Source organism: Lingula anatina, chromosome 2, assembly GCF_051362555.1.
Source record: "Lingula anatina isolate TDL-2025a chromosome 2, LinAna3.0, whole genome shotgun sequence".
In the NCBI taxonomy this organism is placed as follows: domain Eukaryota; kingdom Metazoa; phylum Brachiopoda; class Lingulata; order Lingulida; family Lingulidae; genus Lingula; species Lingula anatina.
In genome coordinates this window covers 34,498,433-34,522,252 of record NC_141768.1, presented here as the reverse complement: position 1 = coordinate 34,522,252, position 23,820 = coordinate 34,498,433, and the positions used below count along the sequence as shown (strand labels likewise).

At 34.5% G+C, this 23,820-nt stretch overlaps 2 protein-coding genes across 3 annotated transcripts; one reads left to right on the top strand and one right to left on the bottom strand.

The window, feature by feature from the left end:
- Positions 1-881: 881 nt before the first annotated feature.
- Positions 882-5,152, top strand: LOC106178010 (uncharacterized). Its single transcript, XM_024075009.2, has 2 exons — positions 882-1,123; positions 2,497-5,152. Exon 2 carries the CDS (start codon positions 2,512-2,514, stop codon positions 3,064-3,066), a length of 555 nt encoding a protein of 184 aa, XP_023930777.2. The 5' UTR covers positions 882-1,123; positions 2,497-2,511; the 3' UTR covers positions 3,067-5,152.
- A 1,474-nt stretch (positions 5,153-6,626) lies between these two features.
- On the bottom strand, positions 6,627-22,632 carry LOC106178006 (DNA topoisomerase 3-alpha). Of its 2 annotated transcripts, none has more exons than XM_087003126.1 (32): positions 22,423-22,632; positions 21,094-21,227; positions 20,834-20,909; positions 20,311-20,419; positions 20,058-20,109; positions 19,393-19,484; positions 18,814-18,984; positions 18,516-18,561; positions 18,048-18,102; positions 17,583-17,657; positions 17,172-17,352; positions 16,740-16,846; positions 16,068-16,178; positions 15,648-15,722; positions 15,335-15,385; positions 14,819-14,897; positions 14,266-14,379; positions 13,804-13,873; positions 13,608-13,636; positions 13,428-13,486; positions 12,882-12,948; positions 12,537-12,624; positions 11,907-12,006; positions 11,372-11,445; positions 10,811-10,875; positions 10,246-10,641; positions 9,648-9,735; positions 9,270-9,332; positions 8,606-8,812; positions 8,086-8,216; positions 7,516-7,614; positions 6,627-7,177 (listed from the first exon to the last, which is right to left on the bottom strand). In XM_087003126.1, exons 1-32 carry the CDS (start codon positions 22,585-22,587, stop codon positions 7,146-7,148), a joined length of 3,261 nt encoding a protein of 1,086 aa, XP_086859252.1. In that variant the 5' UTR covers positions 22,588-22,632; the 3' UTR covers positions 6,627-7,145. The 2 variants fall into 2 exon arrangements, with proteins under 2 accessions (XP_086859252.1, XP_013416438.2); XM_013560984.2 differs by having other exon boundaries at positions 9,270-9,374; positions 22,423-22,631.
- Between the last annotated feature and the right edge of the window lie 1,188 nt (positions 22,633-23,820).

Here is a 23,820-nt window from a genome sequence, read left to right as displayed (position 1 = left end):
ATGAAATATATTATTTCCTTCCGAAATGCCAGAAATATATGACTATCTAAATGAATCATGAATCGTCAAAACCAAAAACGAAAACGTCGAATATAAAGAGTTTATGTACATCTACACCCTACAGGTTGAACAACGTTTTGTTTGGTGAGAAAGCCCCGTAGATCTACAGTAGGCCTATGGTGGACCTATAACTTAATATTTGTATGTTCAAAACGAAAATATTGGCATGGGTTACAGTGACGGATTTAGGGAGGGGGGTCAGTGGGGCCCTGAAAATATATCACACCAATATTCCACTCTTGAAATTAGAATTTTGACTAGCAATATCATAGTTCTAAACCGTACCAAAGGGCACTGCTTGTCCTCCAAAACACCAAAACATTTTCGGGACCCTTGAGCAGTCCCCTAACTTCACACCAAGGGGGCGACGGTCGGCTTCGCATCCGAGGCCTGTAGTTCTGGACCCCCCCCCCCCTCCCCCTTCAAACAATCCAGGATTATCAAATCAAAATTTGTTGCTTCCATAGGCCATTCCTTTCATGTTTCATTTATTGTGCAAGTGGGCAGGATCTTATATCATAATGAACCTTGTTGTAAATTGCTTAACTTGGCACATCTTTGATATGCAGTGTCTAGGACCCACGTAGGCTACTTACACACTGTTACAGGTATTTAGGACTTTTAACTGTGGTGTTCGATCTTTTTTTTTCTTATCATGGTATAATTACATATTTTCTATCCTTCTGTTTCTTTCATCTGTTATTATTATTATTATTTAATGTTTTATGTTCTTCTACAAATCTTTGAAATTCCATCTAAAACCAGTAGACTGAACAATCATCACCGGTTGTGCGAGTCACTACTAACACAATATGTGTCACGAGCGTTTCGTCATATTTCACAACAACAGGAACAGGGAAATGGGACACATTTATTGATAACGATCACAAAGGCTTCGGGGACAGGACCTGACAGTTCCTGGTTGTATTATTTAAAACCCTTTTCATTTGCTATTACAGAATTACTAAACATTTCTCAGCTTGTTGGATTGATCAAACGCGACCGCTACAGGTAGAGGTCAAAACACGGCGAAACCTGACCATAAATTCTCACGTCTCCGCAGGTAAGGAAATCTGTACTGTTCATCTTATCTATGTTGGAAAAATTGTTGCGTTTTTTAGTGTTGTGAGGAATCAGGTATGGGTTTTGACTCATATTTACCATTTGATGTTTGATAAATTCACAAACAATATTTATAACATTCGATACTGTTATTTGGCCATTTTTATCATGCTTAGGCTACTAACACAGGTCTGTGGCATAATTGACAAAGGGTGTCCTGTCTTACAAATGGGAATAGAAAAAAGTTTGTTTGTATCTCAAGTGTACTTGAACTTTCTTGGAAGCCTGCTAGTACTAAAACATTAAAGACTATTATAATCACAGTTTAGCTGGATCGACAGCAGGATTCGCATGATAAAGGACTTCCTTTATACAGTTATTTACATTGGCTCAGGTCACCTCTTGGTTAGGTTCAATGCGAAGCTGGGATAATTGACCAGCGCCAAATGCAGAGGTCTTACTGTATCCCAGGATTGGGTTAAACCTTGGTAAGAGGTGACTGAAATATGAGTCTTTAACTTTAACTTTTGGCACAGCTTTTGAAGAGGATTGTAAATAATACAAAATTATGATATTGAGAACTTATTAATGGCATTCCTGTGTCAATTAAAGCCTTCCAAGCCAAGCTTTTCCCTGCCAAAAGCTCATATTTAATAAAATTTTCATAGGTAAATTGCACCCCCCCCCCTCCATCTTAATTATTTTGGAAAAAGGAAAAGATCAAAACCCTAATTGGTTAGGCACAGGTTTTTCAGATACATCCTTTAAACCATAACTCGACTTTCGGATAACGTCCGGGAGACTCATGTGCTGTGACCTATGTTATTTTCAAACTGTGACAAAATGGCTGACTGCTGAGGTTATAGGCAGCTAATTAGGGATGGTGAATATGATTATTTTTTGGCATATTGATGAAGACCATTTATCTGTCAATTAATATATATGTGTGTGTGTGTTTTAAAAGTTTTAACTGTCCTCAGATAAGTTCAACAAGAAGTGATCATGCATGTAGAATGGATTCTAAATCCTGGTTTGGATTGCTTTAAGCTCATGCAGTGGATGTGGAAATCCAAGATGAGCTAGTGAGTTTGATTAGAAGGTCAACTCACTAAAATAAATGACTGCAAATGACTGCCTTTCAGCCACTTTGTCATTGTCAAAATTCACAGTCAATGAACTTAACAAATTATTAACTTAGTTAACTGATTGCTAACACAGTTTATTTAACACACACACACTGATATATATATATATATATATATATATATATATATATATATATATATATATATATATATATTTGTTGTTCATTATATTATATATTTTTTTGTTTCAAATAATTATTCATTTGTAATAATGGACATTTCATTTTAGAAAAAGGACACTGTCATGGGTGACATTGATTGTGGAAATTGTGGGGACTGCGGAGACTGTGGAGACTGCGGGGACTGCAACTGTTGTGATTGCTGTGATGGAAATTGTTGCGACTGCTGTGGCGGAGACTGTTGCGACTGCTGTGGCGGAGATGGCTGTGATTGTCTACCCCCTCACTGCTGTAATTGTGATCATGGATGCTGCAGTGGTTGCCTCAACACCTTATGCTGCCTTTGCATTGCTGATGACATGATATGGTGTTACTGGGACTCCTCAGTAATAATGCCAGTCCAAAAGCGCGTTTGTGTATCCAAGGAAAAGTTGCAAAGTTACCAAATGTCATGTGCTCCAGTAACATCACAGCCTGTTAGCCATGTACAGAGGCAGCCTGGTGACCCTGAGCAACAGCAACCAGATGGTAACCCTGAGCAACAGCTACTAGATGGTAACCCTTGGCAACAGGAGCCTGGTAACCCTGGTGATCCAGTGACATCACAGCCCTCTTCGCCTCCACCTCCTTATAGTGAAGTGAACCCATCTGGAGTTAAACCTCACTTAGACTCTGATTAGAAAAAGACACACTGTGATTTATGTACTTCTTATCTTGCCTTGAAATTACATGTAATTTAGCAGATTTAGAAGATGTCAAAGTTTCAGCAATATTCCCTTTTTCACGAAGGTGCAACCAATCCATGTATAGTAATTAAACTACTGCCAATCAGGTAACAAAGATTGTTATTACACCATCTGTACTACCTAGTGCTAGATCTACAACACACTCGGCCCAAAGACATTGATCCTTCATTCGATATGTTTGCAAGTCCTGGTATATGTGCATTGTAATGTATGCTACTGTATTAGGGCATCCTGCAGTTCCATAATATGACCCGTGGAAACTTTTCAGGAGACTTATTTCTTAGACCCATTTTTAATTACAGGTGTAGTGTAATACATCATCAAATCATCACTGAGAGACTACTTCCAGTGGCTTCCCTCAGGTTGCATGAACAATATGAAGATGTTTCAGAATGCATTTATTTTGGCATTCCACTTCCCAATTTGCTTGAGGTATTTTTAACTGATGATGTATTCCATTCTGATCCATGAATTTAGTGAATTCTTCACTAAAGAACTGTGGGTCATTATCTGTGTGTGATCCATGTAAAAATGTGTGCAAACACTCACATGCCCATGTATGCTAACACTTAATGCTCCCTTCTCTTTCTGAGAACAGCATTGGTCCTGTGGCACACATTTCTGCAGTTGTCCACGTTTAACTTGATGATTCTCAACATAGATCTGAATGCAAACAATATTTTTTTATTGCTGTAGTACTTACCAATCTGAAGTGCCGATACGTATTTAAAATAAAATAAAAAGACTGTTTTTAGGAGTAGCAGTTCATAACTGTATGATTGATATTATTTATTAATGCAAAATCGAGAATTTGACCATTCTTTACAAAATAAAGTAATTAGAGACCTGGCAATTGTCAACACTACTCATGAAACTAAGCTGCCATGAAAATATAATCTTTAAATATATTATTTAAAGTAGTAAACAATTTTAACATATGAACATTTAATTTTTTTTTCAACTGATGGTTGTGTACTTTGGATTTTTTTAAAGTATTGAACTTACAATGGACCTCTTGATAATCTTTTTAATAAAATTATTGTTTTGTAGCGCATTGAAATATTAAGATAATGTGAATTACCTGCATGCTTAATTACTTGATGTATCGTACTGTTACAATATTTTGTGACATGCTATCTTCCAATTGTACACTTATTTTTATACATGTATGAATAGCTCAATATTTTTACGTTAATGTTTTCTTTTGAGTAAAAGTTAAGGCAACCTAATAATATGTAGTCTTATAACAGCCTCATGTCAGTTATGGTAATCTTTTCTATAGGCAAAAGTGATCAAAGTGTCAGATGCATAATTTTATTTTGAAAAATGTATATATTTTTATATATCATTTGTGGCACTTTTACAGCATAAATAGAAGTATAGAATAGCCTGCTTTTTAATTCTATTCCTGCAACTCAATAGAAATGCTCTTATTAAAATAATTTAGACTTCAAAAATGTAGCACCTTTAAAATTCACAATTTTCCCCCATTGAAAAGATCAAGTAATAACCTTATTCCATGCCATTGTGTTCATATAATAGTTAGTTTGGGGGATTTCTTGTGAAACTAAACATATGTTAAATTACAGCTAGGTCTAAAAAAAAAATAATAAAATAAATTAGGTAATGTTTTATAGTCTATATCTGTATGCCCTGAAAGCAGAGTGAATCAAAAGAAATTTTGAAAATCTGGAAGACTTTTTAAAATATTTGTGTAGTTAAGATTTATAGAGTGTTTTACAAATTTTTTATTAAGTCTCCACAATTAACATAATACTCAGGTGTGCAGTTTAAAAATGAAATGTCTTGCTTTTTTTTTTTTACATGTATCAAAATATTTGAGTCAATTTGATAAAACTCAAACTTACAAGAATTGTTTTTATGGAGTGAAATGTTTTTGATGTGACTTGTAAATGAATAGTTAAACTGTCCAGTATCATGTAAAAAAGATGAGGGGTTGAAATTCCTCTATTGTTATGTGTTAAGATTTTCTTTAAATAAAATTATATTTGTTAAAGTATTTTCTCATTCACTATATTTGTCTTTTTGATATGCCTTCATTATCTTGAATACAATTAATTTTACAATTTTAAGTAACAAGCACTTTGTATTATACAAAACATTGATGTAAAAACAAATTACTTTCACGAATAAAATATTGTTCGGGATCGAACTTTTCAAAACTGCTGGTTGTTAAAGGGATAATAACTCTTCGTTTTGGCCAAAAAATGAATTTTCCTGGAGTAAACAACAATTTTCCCATACTTACCAATGGTAAATGAATCCATTTTTACATTCAAAGTTAGTCCCTGGTTTTTTTCTAAAAAGTTTGGTTTTTTGTTAAAATCTCATAAGAGATTTTAACAGAGTATAGCCATCAATGGAGGTCACGTGATCTAAAGACAAACTCAGAAAGCAGAATAATAGCTATAACTGCCATTTTTGTGGTAAAACAATATATTATATTTCTGAGTTATTCACAATGTTTTTATTGTGAAATATAGATCTCCTTCGAAGAGTTATTATCCCTTTAAGCTGTAAAAGAAAATTGAGTATGCCCTAAAGTTAAAACATACATCAACATTTATCAGAACTTCAATGGTGGATTTTGTTACGACGGACAGTGAGAAAAGAAGAATAGCAGGAAAAACTTTTTTCCTTTGCAAAATCAAAAAGAGCACCAAGGACCTAATCATGGCATGCATAAATAAAGCTTACTCAAGCAGCCTTTGGGGAAAATAACAGACTTGTGGTACAATTATATTAACCATCTTGTGCATTGCCTCCAATGCCTTACACTTTGGTTTAACTGAATCCTCCATTACCAATATTGGGAAGCCCCCCCCCTCCCCACTGGATTGCGTCCTTTCTGCGTCCCGTAGTACAACCCCATTTGAGAGTAAAAAAAATCGCACAAAGGACACAGAATGGATGGATACCGTTCAGTGTAAAGAGGGTTTTAGGGAAAGGTGCAACTTGCAATTACACACTGGTTTTGCAACCAATAATCATGTGCCATTTTCACAGTTTTTATTTACATTTTAAGCCATGATTATCAGTTACAAACCAATGCTTAACCTAGCACTGGTTGCAAACTGACGCAATAGTAACCAGTGGTCAGCTTCAACACATTAAATATATGCACATAATTGATGTTATAGATCAGTCTTATTTTCCTATGTACCTATGCTCATGCCTGGCTACTTGAAAAACTCTCCTCTCTCCTTATTCATTTCCAGGTAAGAACACTACCACCTTATTCCCTAACACTTAATGCGAGTATCATTAACAGTAACTGCTGTCATCTGGCATGGATAATATAGGAAATCCACTTTTAAAGAAACCAATTTGAAATAGTTTAAATTCAAGACTTTTTGTTAACCCTGACAGCTCCTTATTGGCCAGTCATTGAAAGAGAATTGTTCATGACATGTAGAAGATGGCAGCATCCCAGATATTCCCAGATTTTTTACTATTAATAACAAATAGTTGAGTACAGCAGGAGATGGATATATTCATATTGTGTCTTGTTAGCAAGTTTGCAGAAAGCTGATTCATTTTTGCATCATTTATGCTGATGCTATTCTGTTGTCTCTTGGTGGATATATAAATTTGCCTGAGCTAAAGGGTTAATATTTCTCTAAGTGTGCATTGTATTCAAAATGCATTCCAAAGTCTATGGAGCTTTAGTGTTCAGATAATACTCCACAAAGCAATAGTTGATTGTTACACAATAAGTCTCCCTATCCTTTGTTGATCAAGTAGCATCTAGCCACTTTGACACTCTGAGTAGTACTCGGTGTCAAAGTAACATCTGGCAACTTTCCAAAAACCAAAAAACTGAAGGTTAACATGGTTCATTTCTCTGTTGGTGGTAACAGCACCTGCACAACAGTAACCACATCATTTTGCTTTCCAGGCAGAGATGAGCTGACCAAACTGTAAATTGCTGGATAATTTGGCTGATGAAACACTCCCTTCATAAACCAGGTCTTGTTGTGTGGATCTCTTCACTAAGCATGTGGACAATTCCTACGGGTGTGCCCTGCAAATTAGTACACACATTAAATTATATATCGACAAGAACATCTTCTATCTAGTGATCCGACTCCTATTTTCTTGCTTTATTACATGTTGGATCAGTAAGTCATAAATATACATTTGATGTAATAGTCACACAATGTTAATTTGATAATATCTGCTACCTGTAAGAGCACTGAGTGTTGAATTCTGATCATTAATAATATTAAATATGCATTATCACTTACATAAAATGTAAACTCATTATATCAAATTTTATCAAAAAGGAGAAATGCATCTTGGTTATAATTCCAGTGGGAAGGGAAGAGTCTAAACTTTCAGAAATATATTATTGGTGTATACCTTCCTCCCCACAGAGACCACATTTTCTAGTTTTTTTCTCTCCAGGCTGTCTATTTGTGTTGCTATTTCTCTTCCTGGCTCCATTTCCAAAATGGTCACCTGAGTTAGAGAGAGAGAGGAGAAACTATACCATTTGAAAGTAAGAAAATTTAAATTTGCATCAACTCAAATTAATTCAACCTGAAAAATAGAACAGAATAAAATTAAATATATACATATACATAAATACAAAGTTGAATTGTATAAAATCACAGCAAAATTGTGTAATAGAGTTGCATTGTATAATAGAGTTGCATCTGCAGGCCATAAAGTTGAATTGTATAAAATCACAGCAAAATAGTGTAATAGAGTTGCATCTGCAGGCCATAAAACACCAGCTAAGTCAGTAATACAAAATCAGACATTTTAATCAATTATTAAAATTAAAATTTAGAGAGAGAAAGTGTGAGTAAGGAGCAGGATACCAAGCATTCTAGAACAGTAAAACTATTGCTTTTCCAGTCTGATCTTGAAGATTAGTCTATAAGATAATCACGTGTACAGCAAATTTCATTATATATATGTACCTACCTGCATTGCTGCTGAGCATGGAGTCTGGTTCTTCATCTGCCCACTGGAAAAATCCACACCCCTCACCTCTTGGTTTTGGACAAGCGTAGAATGGGCGGCCTTTATTTGGTCCCTCTTTGTGCACTGTTAACCTAAAAATAACTGATATATGTATTAAGTCTGTCACCCACTTAGTTTTAACACAGATATGAAGCCAGAATATATCTAAAATAAATGCAGCATGTGTTTTCTTCAGCTTTAAATTCATTCATGGCAAAAACGTTTTTGATAACGACAGGTGTACAAAATCTTAAATTGTCCAATCTATTGCCTTTTTTCAGTGCTAAATACAAATGTTTTATCACAAACATTTCTGATTCTCTCAAAATTATTATTTTTGATATTCATTTTTACACTTCTTTGTAAAAATAAAGTGAAAATAATTTGACATATAATATATCCTAATATATATAGTCAAATGAAACTATATACAAAAATTGTACTTAAAATCAAGCTATTCATCCAGTTATTGTCCACTTACTGTTTAGCTGACTGATGGCATCTGCACTGTACCTCCCCATCACCTGCACTGTAAGCTGAACTCTGCTGGGAAGGTGCTAAGAAGTGGCTGTTAAAAGTTGACGCTACTGCATCTCCCCACTGGAAAAAGGCACAGCCCTCGCCTCTCGGCTTTGGACATGCATAAAACTGACGACCTTTGTTTGGACCTTCTTTTTGCACTGTTAGTCTGAAATACAGACAGGCCAATCTCTAAACCGCTTCAGTATTAATGAAGATGTTGAAGTGAAAAAAAAAAAAGGATAACATGTCTCACAGCTACATTAAAACATAATACGATAGGGTGCATTAAACATTAAAACATAATATGATAGGGCGCATTTAACATAGATCAATCCACTTCTGCTTCAGGGACTCCTGCTGATTACGATCAGATCATCAGATTAACGTCTCCTCGTGGGGTTGAGTAGAATAGAGAAAAGCTGGTGATTATATGAGACAGTTGGAAACAAGAGAAGACTTGTTAATCTGATTGCATTCAGCAAGAGTCTCCGCATAGTTGGATAGTTTTACTGAAATGAGCCCATTAATAATCATATATGTGCAATATTAACACAGACTGAATGTGTTTAGCATACCATCTGAAGATGCACTTAACATCATGAATTTCATACTGACAAACTTACTGTTTTGCAGCCTGCTGGCAGTTACATTTTACACCATCTTCAACATGTCTGGCACGAGGACTACTAAGAGGCAGTGAGGAACCATTTACAGCATTAGGACTTTGCCTATTTTCAACAAAAACAAAATGTTTATGATGGGGTTACACATATATTACTATGTTTCCTCAGTAAAATTGAAATTTACTGCATGGCAATTTTATGCACAAAGTGGAAGAAAGATGAGCAAGCTTATAGAGTACTTCTAAATTAGGTACTTGACACAGTATTGATACTGTAATAACAATAATATACACATTTGCTTTAAAAAGTCTTAAAACTGAAATGCTCAAAACAGTCTCCCATATACTCCCATTTACTCTTAAGTTGTCCTTGACGTACCTCAGTTGTGAGTCAGAAGATTGATCTGCCCAAAGGAAGAAATCACAGCCACTGCCTTGAGGGAGGGGACATTTGAAAAACTGGCGTCCTGCAGAGAAAAGAAAAGAAAAAAGAAAATATTTCACAAATGTTGGAAAATATTTTTAAAAAATCCTGCATACTTCACCATAGGGTAGCAAATATATAAAATCCTAAAATACCAAGTATATTGTTTAAAATTTGCATAAATTACAGACGGGAAAATCTGGATAAAAAGCAAGCTTCAGTCCAGGTGATCAAAGGCGTATTTCTTTAACCTTAGGTAGGTCAAAGTAAACTAATATAAAATCATGCATGAGCCCACAAATCTTTGAAAATTGTGGATCCCAGGCATCCATGAAAGATATTTTGTGAGCAAAAGACAGCTTTCCCCTTTCTTAAGTTATAATATTATATAAACATGAATGTGACACCCTGTGGCAGACAGAACACATTTAGCTCTTGTGTAGGACGAGGTACAAACTCTATTAAGTTGGTCAAAATGCTCTAAAACCAACTGAAAAATGAAGAGAAAGCCTTGAAACACACTTGCTTGTTAAATACTGTTAACATATGTCACCTGTATTTGGTCCCTCTTTTCTAACAGTCAACAGCATTGCATCACTACCACAATTACACACAGTGGCATTGCCTTGTGCTGGAGTTATAGGGGCCAAGGGCATTCTAGCTGGTATTCCAGTTTGAGGAGAAGTCCCTGCGGGCATTGGAAACCCATTCCTTCCTCCAATTACAGAAGCACCATTAAATCTCCCAGTAATACTTGATGATACTGGAGCTGCACAAGATGAAAAGTTTCTCTTTCTGTCATATGTATTAGTAGAATTTCCACTCCTACTGAGACCCTGGGTGCCTTGAGAGTTAAGTGTGGAGTTTCTTGGGGTAGACTGAAAGCTGCTTCCATAGCCACTGTCATTACTTCTTACTGAACGTTGAGACTGCTTCAAGCGGGAATTCCCTGGAATATCAATGCTGTTAGTGGTGTATATATAATACTGGAATTCGGCTATGTTTAACCTGCATTTGAGTATATTGTATCTTTAACCCCAATTTCTTGCAATTTCAAGGTTCACTGTATCATGTTGTATTGAATTACGTACATTCCACTTCTGTTGACTTCAAATTACCTGTGAAATGCATATTCATTCCCTGTGTTAAATCATCATCACATCCTCCAACACAGCCAACATACCTATAAATAAATGAATAAATAAGTAAATAAATAATCCTACAGTCTAAACATGTTCAATAAACTGCAATTTCTGTAATAGTAAAACTGTAGAAAAAGTAAAAATGAAATTGTTTAAAGCTAAACAATAATAAAAAGTGCATCATTTGAAACATTGTGCACCATTCCTTTCTTCTGGTTTTCGGTCAGGGTTGGACCCAGCAGTGAATCACTCAGTCTGTGATGAGAACTGAAATGATTTCTGAGTAAGAATCAAAGAATTGACAAACCTATTGAAAACTACACATGCTGCAGAGGTGGCAAGCTATCTTCTGGAGCTAATCATGATGTAAGGTTTATCATTCAAACCAAGATGTACGTCTTCCTTTTACTGGGTTTTTAAAATACAAATGCCTTTAATATTTTTTAAGGGAATCATAATTTGCACAATATCTTTTTTTTACCTTTAAATTACATAGTTATAAATTAACCCACTTTAAAACCTCACAGCTCTACTTACTCAGTAGGCATTGTTGGTGGAACTGACCCTCTCTTGAACTTAAACTTGATCTTACGCACCGGGCCAGGCAGACACTAAAATAAATGTCACAAGTTTAATCTTTTCTCTTCACACAATGACCAATTTGAATATGAAACTTTAAACTGTGTATGCCATACGTTATATATGCTACATATTAGTTCTTGATACTGAACATACAGTATTTACTCCTTCTTTTCAAGGGGGAAAACTGAATCTTACAGATACTGTATTTTTAAGTCATAATTTCTTAAAATAAGATCATTTTTATTGAGTGGCAGCAACAAAATTAAAAAAGGATGCTTCTCTAAAATTCTATTCTATGAAGCAAAGGCACCACAAATGCTATATAGAAATATAACTTTTTTTGATTATATAATTTTGTACCTGAAAGTTTGACAATTTTTGCACATTGAAAGGATCCATCTTTCTCTAATATTTTTATTATTCATCAAAGCAAAGCTAAAATTTTTTATCAACCTGCACAGGAAAAAGGAAAACAGGATTATGTTAATACCTTATCACATATCTCATCTGTCACTGTTGCTTCTAACACAGCATCTGGGAACCACATGGCATTTCGGCACTCTGGGTACCCCATACAACTTAGAAACAGTCTAAACAGAAATACATGAAAACCTTTATGATAAGGTTAATGCAAATGCACATAGATGAAAGCAAAGTTAAAAAACAATGAAACATACAACTAAGAGTCACAGCAAAGATTACACAAAAACCCAACACAAATTCAATTTTACCTAGGCTTGTTTTGAGCATAAATCCTATAAAAATGTAATGAATATATCATAAGCTGTATAAAGCCTCGGTCACAACCAGACGCACGAATTTCAGGATCGTACATCCCCTGCGATTTTTGGGTGTTGCGGAGGCCGTGGAGGTCGTAGAGATTGAGGAAAGTCTGCCTTGCGAGTCGCAAAGGCCACATGAGATTTCCTTTCAAGCAGGGAAGCTAATTGCAGGGAGCGATGGCCGTGGAAATTGTACTCATTTCTTGAGTTTGTCTTGCGTGGGACGTGAGATTCTGCGCAAAATTTGGACGCAAAGAGAGCCCGTACGGCCGTTCATGACCAAGGCTTTAGCTAGGTTGTTCGAGATAGACACCAACCCCCCTTCTCAAGCAGCTTACCCTTGACCATCCTTCTTTCTCTTAATCAACATGTCTGTGGAACAGCCAGGGCACTGCAGAACTGGGACAGACACCTCATGAGGGGCCTCTACATTAGACAGTATAAAGAACAATATGTTTAAATCAACCTACTCAGTAATAATTCAACTTAAAAGAGAGCTCCCATTAATGTGCTTGCAACTGATTAAACAAGATTTTTAGTATGCAAACTGGTTCTAATATTCATATTTTCATTTTATCAAAAGGTAATTCTATGTATACGTAACCAATCAAGCCATTCATGTTTATAACCCATTGCGTAAACATCTGGATTCTCCAATTGAATAAGGTTGGCTGTATACTCACCTTGCTCAGCGTAGGGTTGAGCCTCTTCATTCAGGTAATGAGACAAAGCTTCATCAATTTTGCTGGCCTGGAATATTTTATCAAAATTTAATGGTAGTGAATATCAATTCTCTTAAATGCTAAATACTTATATCTTCAAAAAGAGACAAGTTTTGTGAACAACAAGACAAATTTACTGTTTAGTATATTTGAACATCATAAACTGTAATAAAAATCACACAAATCCAATATATTTATAAAACTGACTGAAGAAATGTTTGTTGGCTTGGTAATTTGATCACATAGTAAATTTATTGAACACACCCTGGGAATTTTCTAACCAGTGTTAGCTAATTATGGCCACCATGATTGGAGGTCTCATCAGACTGATGTGAGTGGATGTTATCCCTTACTGACCACTATGTACTGTGGTACAGCAAAAAGGAACCTATTGTAAATGTCTGATATATCAACTGATGAAGGCAGCTAGTCACAAATGCCCCCCCCCCCCCCCCCCCCCCAAGTCACAGAAAACTGAAATTTTGCCATACTTCTAAATTTACTTACCTGCCTGCAGGCCTCAATAAAAACTTCCTTGTATTTCTGAATCTGCTCTCTTAAAACCACTAAAAGAGAAAAAAAATATTACCCTACTAATGACTCAGAGGTTATATAAAATGAAATTAGGGTTTTATTAAATCTGTAAACCTTAAAAATTGGGCTGTAAAATGTACAAAAATCACTTACCATCCTTGTCCTTTTTTCCTTCACAAATCCTACAAAACAAAATTGAAAGCACTGTACTATAATTTAACAACAAACCCCTTTGAATATTTCAAACAGGTATTTACATAATCATCAAATTAAAAAAAGGCCTTTTGAAGTTCCAAGAGAAGAAAATGTCACCTTGATTATTACGACAGCTGAATTTCATTTTACACACCTTTTTAAATCAGCTTCTAGTTCTGCTCGTAGGTGAGGTTTAGACATTTCATATCCCATGGAGTCATAGCCTAAAATAATGTTTTCACACGAGCATTAGCACAAAAAATATAGATACAGTTTGGTCATATCTGACATTTTAAAGATTCACTTTACAAAAAAGTCACTTATAGGCCCAATATTTTAAGCTTTAAAATTGTTTCATCTTTTTTTTTTCCATTATGAGGTGCGTTGTTATTTAAGTAACTTTCACACCCTGCTTACTATAACAACAATTCTGGAAAATTCTTTAAAGTAATGGGAAAGACAAGTTTTAGGCTTATAAAATTTAGTCACATTATTAGCACGGTAACATTACACATCATACAACTAAATGTAACTGTTTTACAGCTAAATGACTCTAGTAAAAGAACTCTATGGCCTGACGATGTGAGGAATTATAATAAGCATTATGCTGATTTACCTTCCACAAGCCCCATTCCCAGTTCTCCTGGCACAAATCTTCCATCATTGCGCACTCCTACATAATTCCTTGATTTGATAGTTTCAATATGTTCTGCATGGGTTGCATCAGTGCCTAGAAAACACATGTTGTAATATGTTCTGCATTTTTATAATACATTGGGGATACATTTTCAATCTACTTTGGATTATTTTTCTACAGAATTTCATATGAAGTAACTTAAGTGAAAAGAATGTTGCAAGGTTGCACTGCCAGTCCCTAGACAATACTAGGGAGCTTTCTTTCTTTCTATTTGAATAAAAAAGAAAAAAGTTTTGATTTTCAGATTCTGTCATCAAGACTCAAAGAGCCCATAATCTGTCATCAGAGTAGCTCTCTCCAGCCAGAAATCTGATAACATATTAGAAATGTTTTCAATTTTCTACTTTTATAAAAAATATCAATAAAAAAATCAAAAACAAAGCAAAAAGATCATAAAAATCCTAATTTATCAATAACTTAACTAGATTTTAAGGATTCAACAAGTTGACAACAGTCATTTTATAAGTTTTACCTATGCCATGCTTCTCCATGAGTGCTATCAAGTCTGCCTCTGACAACAGCAAAGGTGGGCTTGTTTCCCCATCAACCATCTACAATTATAGTACAATTTATCACAGTTGAAGGTCTTTCAGGCTAAAAGTTTGCAAATCTCAGAGACATAAACTTTCAAGAAAAAGGTCCCTGGAGAGGAGAAAGGCAAACATTCTCCATAATTCTGAAAATTCCATGTCTGTTATAATCAATGGTAAATAGTTCAAATAACATATTATTTTGAATATAAATCCACAAAGCAAACTTTTGAATTTATTCCATTATCCTTCATCTTTCAATTTGCCCTATAGCAGGCCAATTTCACAATTTAGTCACAAACCCTATTCAAACATGCATTTGATATGATATACTCTGATATATGATATACTTACTATGATATACTCAAAAATTCACAATGTGTTGAACACATATTCATTTTAGTCATCAGCCAAATCAGCATGAAATAGGTCTTTTGAAAATCAAACAGAATAAGTACCTGTATTGATGTTGGTTGAAAAGTTTCCCCTTGATTAAAGACTGGAATAACCTGAAAATTAAAGATAATATGGTAAAGTTGTGGGAAAGAATGGCCATCTGCAAAAAAAAAAACTAGACAGGCAGAAAATTTAACACTTATATTTATTTGAAAAACAGTTTATAATTTACACTGTATTCTGAAAACAAAATTATGTAACTATTTTAATACTGATTATTTCAGTTCAATATTGTTTCAAATGAGTATCAGGTATCAAATAATTGTATACTATTTCATTAATGCACTTGTAATAATCCAGAGCAAAACAACCTACCTTTGCGTTCCATTTATCATAGATATAGACATCCAAATAATTCTTGGCTATTATCATCAAACCACTGGCTACAAACTAAAATTATATAGAGGTCATGAAAAAGGGAAATGATTCCTCCAAGATAATATATAGCTCATATATTCTCATTTATTAAATTGGATGTATAATATTATAAGGAATACCACCCCCCCCCCCCTTCACCTGAATTCTGTTGAAGAAAATTTTGTACAAAAGCCAACAATTTTCTAAATTCAATTTAACACCTTAAAAGGAAAAACTACTCCAAAAGAAAAAAAACATCTCATTCTTGATCAACTAAAGCCAAATCAATACAATAATTATTGTGGAAAAAAAAAGTTTGACCTTTTAAAGAAGAAAAAAGAACAAACACTTTATCGCTGTTGATGAGAGCACACACACCTTTTCCTCGGCAATATCAATCTGCACTGTGGTTTCCATGCCCTGTGCATCCTGGGAACAGCAGGCCAAGAAATGCCGCACTATGTATTCATACAGCTTGGCTTCATTTCCCTGCAGGAGATATAAGAAAAATATATTACTAATCCAATGACATATCTTTTTAAACAAACAAGACCTTGATTTTAATAACATAAGTTGATATGTATCACTGCAGAGTAAATAGAAGCTAAACAAAGAACTGTGTATGAAAGCTTGTAAAGATATGTAACATTAGCATATAGAAATTTGTGCAAACCGAATTTCTTTTTACTTTTTTGCTACTGTAACCAATACCTCTCAAGAAAGCTGGGGCACTCAAGGACCACGTTCTATATTATTAGATCTTTAGCCATGAAAACCATACTTGTTGTGGTACATAGGGTATATTCAAAGTACTCTATCCATGGGACAATATGACTACTACACAGACCATAAGATGTCCAGCTGGCAAATTTGTTGACACCTACAAATTACTATACAATTTACTTTAAGAAAGCCACCTTTAACCCACTAAAATACACCATCAGATGTCACAGTGTAAAGAGATGATAGAGTTTCTGCAACCTGATGGTCTGAATTGATGGGAGTAAGGCTTTTGTCTGATCCAAACCAGTCCAGTCGTAACAGACCTACCTGTAAAGAGTTTGTGTACTTGGTAGGATGTATAGGGGGATGAGCATTATCAGTTTTGTTCCCATTTCTGGGAGTAGGACCTCGCTCCATGATCTGTCCAGCAAACCCTGGAAAATCAAATCAAATCAACATATATTAACTTCCATTGATGTAGAAGAATGATAATTTAGATAAAGTCAAAAATTCTAAGATTCATGTCACTGTACATCTTTCATGTTATAACATTGTAATTGATCAACATGACATATTTACTAAAAGTGAAATAAACTTAAATACACTAAATAAGAGATATCAAAAATTATGATCTCTTGTTCTTTCTACAGTGTGCATACCTACTTAATCAACATTGTAACTAGTGTGACTTAAAGTTAAGTCATCACATTTAGCTGAAAATCCCCAGATTTCTGACAAAACTAATCAAACTGATCTCACCTCCCCAATGTGGACTTTGTGTTTGTTTCTCCACAAGTCCCCTCAAGTCCATGTCCTTGGGGAACATGTTAGTTTCTGTACGTGGATAACTGATGAATCCACTGGTATACAGCTTTTCAGCTATTTTCATGGTTTCCTTGGCATTAATGCGCAACTTCCTAGAGGCCAGTTTTTCTAACTCCTGCAAAATTGTACGATTTTGAACCCTGTAGTCTGTGTAACTGGCTCTACATCAGATCACGATTTGAAGTACCCTTCTTTTTTCTTAAATTTTGTAAGTAAAAATCACCTCATATGTACATATGACGTAAATTAATATGCCGTGGTAAATGAATTCATAGAGAAATGCATATAACTCCCCTTTTTGTAAATTCTGTTCTTAAAGACAAATTTATTTATAATTTTTCTTACCACCGTGTCCAGAGGGTTAGGCCTCCATTTGCTTTTTGGTTTAGTTTTTACTTCTTCCACTCTTGCTGTGGGGCTCTATTAAAAAAATTTCTTTCATAATAATAATTATTATTACAACAATTGATAAAAGAATATCTGTGGGATATTTTTAAACTCATACCTACCTACTTCCTTGTTAAACATTTAAAAAATGAGTAAAATGTATGTTACATCCTCTCTTGGATAATAAAACACTACCCATATTCACAAATATCTTTTGTAAGTTAAAATGCAAGGAATGCTTGTAACACCAAAGGAGCTAAGTGAAGAAAAAAAAACAGTATTACTAGAAACATAATTGTCTATTTTTCCCTCCTCCAGATCACTCAAATGATCTTTTTTACTGTTTATCATATATGAAATATCATATATAAATATTTGTTCCAAATTATATCTCACACACTCTGGTAAAGAAATTTTCCATACCTCCATGCAATGCTGATATAGCACCAAACAGGCTGTGTGGTCAAACAACCTGACCCTGTAATTTAAACCTCACATGGATTATAACTCCGGTGAAAATTTCATTCATTTTAACAAAAAATATTATATATTTTAACTGTTTTATGCTTAAAGTTATCAAATATTTTATCTTGCTTGAAATGATAATGAAATGAATTACAGGTACCTTTGGATCAACTTTAAATTTATTTCATGTAATTTTTATTATATCATAATATCCTAAGAGTATAACTGTTATAGTGAAGCACGTGGCAACGAGGCACACTCCTATAACATTATATTTCAAAGCACAATGATAATCTTAATAAACAATATAAATAGCTCTTTAAATGAAAAACCTTGAAAGAAAATCTCTCTTGGTTCTATTTTCCTACAACCAAGATAAGCTGACTGCTTTGTGTTTCTATGCAAATTATCCTGACGTTGCTTTACCTTTTCCAACTGAATTCTGCTGCGCCATCTTGTACTTTGTGAGTAACTGAAAATCAACATATGTTATCAATATTACAAGATGATCTTCAGGTTACATAATTTACATTGGTCTGACCAATCAAAAAGTACCACTTTAAAGGATCCACATTCATTGAACATTACAATTAGCACGCTAGGACCTGAAAATTCAAAACCATCCTATGGATAATATACACACTAGCCATACCTCAATCTGCCTTCCAGATCTTCTCATTTTCTTTAGAAAATATCTACTTCTACGATACTGGCTACCATTTACCTTGTATTTTCCAGAATGCTTCAGAAACAAATTGCTGCACTTGCTTGTATCGCTCAACAACGAATCCTAAAGTGGGAAACTGACAGCTGCCATAGCTGATGAGCTGCTCCCCCAATACACCAGGAAAAATCTTCTGCAGTCTCAGGGTCTGGAATCTTGTAAAGGCAGCACCTAAAAGACCCAAGAATGTGTTGCTATAGAATTATAGTGTTACTGTTACATATAGCATAATAATGATACTACATGTTATAGTAAGATTTTAAACATCCATTTTATCTTGTGAATTTCTTTTAGAATGATGATTGGCATTCTCTCTTTTCTTTTCACAAACTTTCAATACCTCTTGTCTAAAAATGTGCTCAACTTCAAATACAGAATATTTTTTATTCCAGAGAGATTAAAAAATATTCGGTGATATTCTAAAAAACAACTATTCCCTCATCATTTTAAGGTTACAGATATTATCGATAAAAAAAAGAAAAGAAAAACAGTGCCTAAAAAAAAAAAACTTAACTACTGAAAATATATAGAGCATATCATAATTCCTAATAGAAACTTCTCTTCATGGACATTTCTCACCTATTCTCAGGTCTAGCTCCTGCCTGACATCCACAGCATCACTCACATTTTGGTCAGGCTCCATCAAGTTTTGACAGGCTCTGGTTATTGCTCTGAAAGTCCAATCTTAAAATGAATATTTCTAAAAATCACTGCTCATCTTTTTCATATAATTACAGAGTTCACGTATCACTGTAAAGGAGAATAAAATAGGCTGCTATATCAGCATATATTGTATAGCTAATGAAATGCATATACCTGGGTAAAATATGTATAACTACTTGTTTATCTGTTCAAATGCAATGAAAATTCTAAACATTTTTTGCAAATTACAGTCATTTAAATATGATCAGACAGAACAAAGTAGTACTATGCACATATTATCCAACTTCTCTAAATACAATAGTAAGAAACTTGTTCATATGTGGTGAGGTCAAATACTCCAAAATAACATCAATGGTAATATATAATATATCAAATATGTGCATTGTAATGGAAATGTTACGTGAATGGTGATTTCATACAAGACTAGAAAATGTGTGAAAATTGATAAGGCACACACAGTTAACTTTTCAGTAATAAGGGTGAAACTCTTTGCATTGGGAAAGACACTTTAGAAAAGCAATGCAAAGGTGAGATCCAAAACATGTCAAATTCATAATATTATGATCGTGGTCAGAACTTACTGGGGTGTTATCTCTGAAAACCTGGCACGGTATACCCTAATATTTGGTTTAGCTGCAAAAAGGAAGAAAGTGTCAATCAAACTGGTGACACAGGTTAAGATAAAAAAACTAATTAAAATTGTACGATTTATTCCTAGTTACTCATTTATGAGGACTCATATGACATAAGACCCATGATCTGAAATTTTAATATGTCAAGTTCAGTGTCAAAATTTTCTTAAAAAAAAAACAAAAAACACCAGTAATATTTTACCTTGTCTGCACACATTGATAATTTCAAAACCAATGTTTTCTCCTTCCCTATCTCCATCTGTCCATATAATCAATGTGTTGCAGCCTCGTACCTCTTTTTCAAGTGTCCTCTGTAAAGTACAGAAAACAGTGGTAGAACAAGTAACTGATCTATGTACATGATTGACTGTTTAATTGTTCTACATATCAGAAAAAAACCATAGCTATGATTACCTGACACAATGATCATGGCTATTGCAAATTATCTGTGTTAAGGCACATTATGTAGAGGAGAGCTACCAATTATTAAGCAAACAAACTTTAAAACCTGAATAATGAATGTTTAAAATTTTTTTTTAACAACAGCAACATGGCTTTACTTTTTCAAAATTTAACTTAAACTTGAACTTAGGAGAAACATTAAGCCACCTGTAGGCTTAAACAAAAATCAGGATTTGTGAATTCATTCTCTAATTAGTGACTGACTAAAACTTCTTCAATATTTCAATAATATAAATGCATTTGCTGCAATATTGAATACACACCTTTATATCCACAAAATTTTCAGGACAACACTTCTCTACTGGTGCATCAAACAGTGACTGTGGAGTGCAACTCTGCCTTAAAACAGCAAATTGTTGAGAGTTAGAAATTTATCTCTATCTCAAAGCTGTGTTCATTTCAGGGATACAATCAAGGTTTAAATCACATCTATTGTAGCACTATATAAACCATATCAAGATACAAATGGAGACGTTATTAGCCAATGAATGCTAAGGATTTGTGCATTTCATTTTCAACTTACCACTTTTTGTACTGGCCAGTAAAATCAAAGTTCATCAGGTGTCCAGAAACTGAGGTCATTGTCATAGTGCAGTTCATATTTAGGATGTTGGTTTCAAATTCATAAAGTTTGTTGAAACGTGACAACCCTTCTCTCTGAAAAAGCATTTTGTTGGTTTAATGTAGTGATGTTCTTTAATGCATGTACTAGTAGATCTAGAGTTCTGCCATAACTAATACTATGAACTGTGTACAAAGTAAAAGAGATTGCATATAAATTTGCAATGAGAGAGAGAGAGAGAGAGAGAGAGAGAAGAAGAAGAAGAAGAAGAAGAAGAAGAAGGAGAGCAGGCACTGGTAGGAAGCAAGGAAAAGGAAAAAGGGGATACTTTTACTTTGTAAAATTCATGAATTCAATACTTATTTAACTTCATGAATCCAATACTTATTTAACCTTTTAGATGTATTTCCTCCATAAATATTTGAGGTAGAGCCAAAAAGCTGCATATAAGGTGGTAGCAGGTTGTGTAATACGTAAGCAGGGGGCAATGAGCAGGAGCTCAGGTTGGTAAGAGCCCAGGTATCATGAAATAACATTTTCCCATATTTCATGGCACAGCCAATAACAACTCATTCCATTATGCCATGTTAAACAACTTATAACCTTCAAAAACATGAAATCACCAAGTTGAAAATAAGTACTGCATTTCTAAACTGCGCCTATACACTCTTGGTAAAAAAAAAAAAAACTTGCTCACAGTTCAAGGGGAAACAGGTTTTTAACTTGAATAAAAGGTATAAAATACAGTACCGGTATTTTGGCTTTTCTTAACTGTAAATCATATTAAATGTGGTATATGGAAGAAAAACTACTATTCAGAAAGGTTTACAGCTGTCATTTAGAAATGTGTACAGTAAAGCTACATAGGATTGAAAGGGGGGCAATCTGGGCTCGCACATCACTTTCAGCCAATCTAAGCTAAAGCAGCTTGTGGTGCATGCATCACACCTTATAGGGCAGGTTTTCAGCACACAGGTCTGTTGTGGGCTCCCACATACGTTCTGATAAGTGAACACTAAGGGTGCTTTCCCAGAGATTTAGATCGATCTAAAGATTAAGATTTAGATCGACCTAACTCCTTGGGGGTTCACGCTAAATTGCAGTCAGCCGAGCGGGCACCATAGTTAATTACCCCCTTACAGCTTTTAGTAGGCGGGACAGACGCTTAAGCCGGCCAATCTGACAGTAATCTAGTGAGACTCCCCACAGGGATAGATCGATCTAAAAATCTATGGAAATGGGGTGTAACAGTAACATTACCAGTACATTACATCAACAACAAATGCATACCCTTCTGTATCTTCCTCTCGACAAGATCTCTGCTAAAGATTTCGCAGCATCATTTTTCTCTGCTACACTTAAAACACGAACCATCTTGGCAGAAACTGATGCAACTCGTTTTACAGATATATTCACATGGTTTCGCTGCAACCACTTCACATAATGAAACAGCATCGCACACCAGAAAGCACCGGAAGTATTCAAGTAACCCGCCACGCGTACCCACTTGTGGCACTGCCTTCAGTTTGACTACTTTGACTAAATGTGTCATATTCATTTAATAAAGTTGAAAATGCCATTTATATTTTCTCAGTTATTGGTGATATATTGTGACTGATTTAGACAGATATATAAGATTTACACAGATATATAAGATTTTCTGCCAAACATTACAAAACCAATTACGGGAAACAGGTACTTCCTTTACGCAAACAAGTTCCCTTGTTAGAAAGTCGGCAACCCGTACATCTATGCTGAAAAAACCTTACTTGGAAGTTGCACCCTTGTCGACAGAGATAACATGAGTCTTATCAGATATGCATTTAGACCGCTGAACACCAACAGACTTCCACTTTTACTGTGGTACGTATAGATAACGCCGCTAGAACTGGCAGTCAAAAAAGCTATTTAACACAAGTTATTTCTTTTGAACTGTCTTTTTATCCAGATTCCAGAATGTTATACTTTTGGAATTTTGAAATTATCTCTAAAATTAAAGGAAATGACACAGTTTTTAAATAGCCGCCCCTGAAACATTAAGTCCATCTCGTATGGCATGCTAGATTGCATTGTTTTTAACTGCTACACCAGTACTCTGCCTTGATCTATTTTGTAAGTCTGTTTGTTTTAATTCATTAAAATACTTGTTGTTAAAGGGATGACAACTCTTCATATGAGATAAAAAAAAAAAATACATATATATACATTTTAAACAACATAAAAATATAGTAAGTTCCATTTTACCAAAATGGCAGTAATGGCAATTATTCTAAAGTCTGTGCTTGCCATCAGACCACGTGGACTTTCATAGATGGTTTAACTCTGTAAAAATATCTCAAGAGAATATTGCAAAAAACACAATCAACTAACTTTAAATGTCAGAATAGGTTCATTAACTTTAGGTAAGTGTAGAAAAATCCTCGTTTAACCCAGGGAAATCTGTTTCATGGTCCTTTTAGCACAAAAATGAACATTTGTTATCCCTTTGAATATATATTTAAAAAGTATTTTTCTTTGTGACAATTCTACCAACCTCTCCAGTGTGTTTGTGTGTTGAAAAGGCCAAAAATAAGGTCATCTGCACAAGTACATCCTTGGTGCTTAATAAAATAAAGAATAAAAAACAGTGAAATTTGCACCCTAACCGGTTTCAACAATATCTTAATATATATATAATGTATCTAATTT

Excerpts from the sequence above, each read along its gene's own strand:
- LOC106178006 (XM_013560984.2), bottom strand. The coding sequence starts at position 22,587 with ATGCTGTTTCATTATGTGAAGTGGTTGCAGCGAAACCATGTGAATATA. Across the intron at positions 15,386-15,647 it reads ATGATAAATGGAACGCAAAG|GTTATTCCAGTCTTTAATCA; the intron begins GTAGGTTGTTTT and ends TTTAATTTTCAG. Across the intron at positions 14,380-14,818 it reads CATGGAGAAGCATGGCATAG|GCACTGATGCAACCCATGCA; the intron begins GTAAAACTTATA and ends TGTGTTTTCTAG.
- LOC106178010 (XM_024075009.2), top strand. The coding sequence starts at position 2,512 with ATGGGTGACATTGATTGTGGAAATTGTGGGGACTGCGGAGACTGTGGA.